We start from the raw sequence: 2,943 nt of genomic DNA, 5'->3' as shown, positions 1-2,943 counted from the left end.
GTGGATTATCTGTTCAACTTGCTGAATATTAAACAGAATGAAAATGAAATGCAATTATCATAGAAAAACTGATGGGTAAATATTATGTTTGACAATAAAAAGGTAATGCAAACTCTGACAAGTAGATAAGTTGGTATATACAGTATATCACACCATAACTTTTGAAACCATTTATTTTATTTCAAACAGGGCTCTTTTATAAGGCCACACTCCCTCTGAATGTATTAACAATACAAATACTGCAAAACAAATGCTGTTGCATACATTAAAAAAACAAAAGAAGTTATTTTTATACATTTTCCTCAACATGCAAATACCAAATTTAAATTAAAATGTAAACTATAACGTAAATTTTAGCAGCACATCTATAGAAGTTTACTCTGCTTCAGTCTTAAACTGTTTAAAAAAATGACTAATAGTAATAAAGTGCAGTAAATTTCAGTTCTAACTTAAATGGAACAACTAAAACAAAATCTGAGAAGAACCACAGTGAAAAATAAAATGCTTTTACAACAAATTTCCTTCCATATTCTGCTTATGTCTTAGTTTGTTCTACAAGAAAGAAAAAAAAAACAGCATTGAAGTTACTGCAACAACTGCTGCATATTTTGCTGTTTATGAAGGCTACTGCTAGCAGCAGCAAACTCTTTGAATTCTTTGTCATGTCCTGTCCTCAAATGTTTAATCAAATTGCTGCTGTTAAAACATCCAACTTTTGCMCCTCCCCTTGACAGTTTAGCAGAGCACAGCAGACAGTCTGCTTGTTTGGTGTCCTCCGTGCCGATCTTAATCTCCAAACTACCGATATGTTACTTCTTCTTCTACCGTCATCATTCTTCTTCTGTTATTCGGGGGTGCGGTCGGAAATAACTTGTCAGTGCGTTAGCGCCACCGCCTGGTATGGATTGTTGTTTACTCTTTGTGCTGCAGCGCAGCACAGGAGGGGACAAAAGTGGTATCGGTTAAGAGTATCGGCCGGCTTTTACGAGTACGAGTATGAGTACTTGATGCTGGTATCGGACCCGATACCGATACCAGTATCGGTATCGGGTCACCCCTAATATATATATACATTCTCAATATACCTACCATATTTATTCATGTATAATACGATCATAATTTTTGAGCTTAAAAAACAATAAAAATCTAATTATCAATAACCTGTGTATAATATTATCCCCAACTTTATGGATGATTATTAGGGTTAAATTTCTAGTATTATACATGAATAAATGCAGTAGATATTTGTTTTATTTAAAATATTTGACTTTATTTAAATTTGAAGATGTGATTTGGTCACGTTCTAATAGGTTGTGCATGCCATGAGGTGTGTAGAAGTGTCATCATCCAGTGTGAAGGGAGCCTTACAAAAAACTGGTACAAGTGTTTAAAAAGTGAGTTTAGCAGATGATTCCAAAAGGTTGAATGCATTTGTGGACATATCACACTGAATGAGTTAATAGGCTGGTTCTTACTCTGAATYTTTATTCATGTGTTCATAACTCCAATATATCAATTGCACATAAATGGTCATTTATTTAACATTTTAACATTTGCTTGCATTTTGAAAAATACAGATTTTCTGACACAGAAATCTACATACAGTATAAGGTTTATATAGAAATATTATTATTCTTAACATTTTTTTGTTCTTTTTGTTCTAGGTCTAAACTCTAAGGGATCTGTGTCTCCAGTTCCATTAACCATTTTTAATCACATGTTTTGTACATTTTCTTTGTTTTTTCACCTACTGACTACTTACCACTAAAGAATGGATATTAAGATATAGCATATTTTTATTTCTTTTTATTGTTAGATTTATCAAATAATGAACAAGGACATGTTTTTAGCTGCTGTTTTCCAAAGCAAAACCTAAAATTGAATGTAGGAACTTTTTGGAGAGACTGTCAGATGCCAACAGAGAGGTGTTCACAGACACCTGCACAAAAACATGTTTTCCTGCAGGGCTGCACCCCTGCAGCAAGCATAAATTTGTCAAACATGAAAAAAAAGACTTTCTTTTACTGATGAATGAACTTGAACAGGTTTATGCCCCAGTTTTCTCTTTCCTTTCCTTTTGCTTTCATGTTGTCCCAGCACCCAACTGCTTTTTTTGCTTTTTACATTGTGAACCTGGTTACTTTTGCACAAATTTGACTTTTCCCACTTGCGTGGGGAGATTCAATCTCCCTCTTTTTTTGGTTTTCTGTGTGGATTTCTTAATGCTTAACTCTTGTTTCTGAAAATGTGTGATTTCTCACAGAGTCAAATGTTAATGTGTAACTGTTGTCATGTCTATTGTCTTACACTGATGTTACTGACATCCTGATATGATTGTGGTARTGATTTTCACAAAATGTCAGATACAAATACAGAATGTCAAGATGTCAGCATGATGTTATTGTAGGGATCAAACAGTTTACAGATGGGATATATGACCAGATACATGTATTCAACAGCAGCTCCACACTCATAGATACTCAAATTATTTGTATGTATTTTTTATCCACTTTTTATTGAAAAATCCCACATTGAACTAATTTTTTTCTTCTAAATCAGTTTTTACTTAATGTTTCACAGTTTATATTATTGTTTTAGAAACCAGCAATAGCTTAGTAACTTAAGGGAAAACAATAAACAAAGTACACCTTYTTTCAATTCTAGCTTTTCAAATATCAGAAGAAACAGTATTATTAGTAAGTATTATCTATACCGTATTGGGTTACTGTTATTCAAATCTACCCTTAGGTGTACAAACAACAAATTCCATCATGTCATTTGTTAAACAAAAATAAAGCTTTCACAGGGAAATTAGTCACCAGTAGCTGCTGATCAAATGTATTGAAATAACTGATAAACATCAGTGGGACTGTCCTGATGCATCTCAGTAATCCAGGTAAAAAATCAAAAAGAAAAAAAAATGTATAGGTCTTCTGGACGAGT

At 33.1% G+C, this 2,943-nt stretch overlaps 1 protein-coding gene across 4 annotated transcripts in view; it reads left to right on the top strand.

The window, feature by feature from the left end:
* The window catches only part of cntn6 (contactin 6), an 88,480-nt gene extending 86,468 nt beyond the window's left edge, over nt 1-2,012 (top strand). For all 4 annotated transcript variants that reach the window (XM_014013521.1, XM_014013520.1, XM_014013519.1 and 1 more), the window contains one exon: nt 1,665-2,012. In XM_014013521.1, coding sequence (XP_013868975.1) covers nt 1,665-1,768 — 104 coding nt within the window. In that variant the 3' untranslated portion in view covers nt 1,769-2,012. The remainder of the gene's footprint in view (nt 1-1,664) is intronic.
* Nucleotides 2,013-2,943: the final 931 nt, after the last annotated feature.

Source organism: Austrofundulus limnaeus, unplaced genomic scaffold (assembly GCF_001266775.1).
Source record: "Austrofundulus limnaeus strain Quisiro unplaced genomic scaffold, Austrofundulus_limnaeus-1.0 Scaffold102, whole genome shotgun sequence".
Classification (NCBI taxonomy): Eukaryota; Metazoa; Chordata; class Actinopteri; order Cyprinodontiformes; family Rivulidae; genus Austrofundulus; species Austrofundulus limnaeus.
This window is presented reverse-complemented; position numbering and strand designations above follow the sequence as displayed.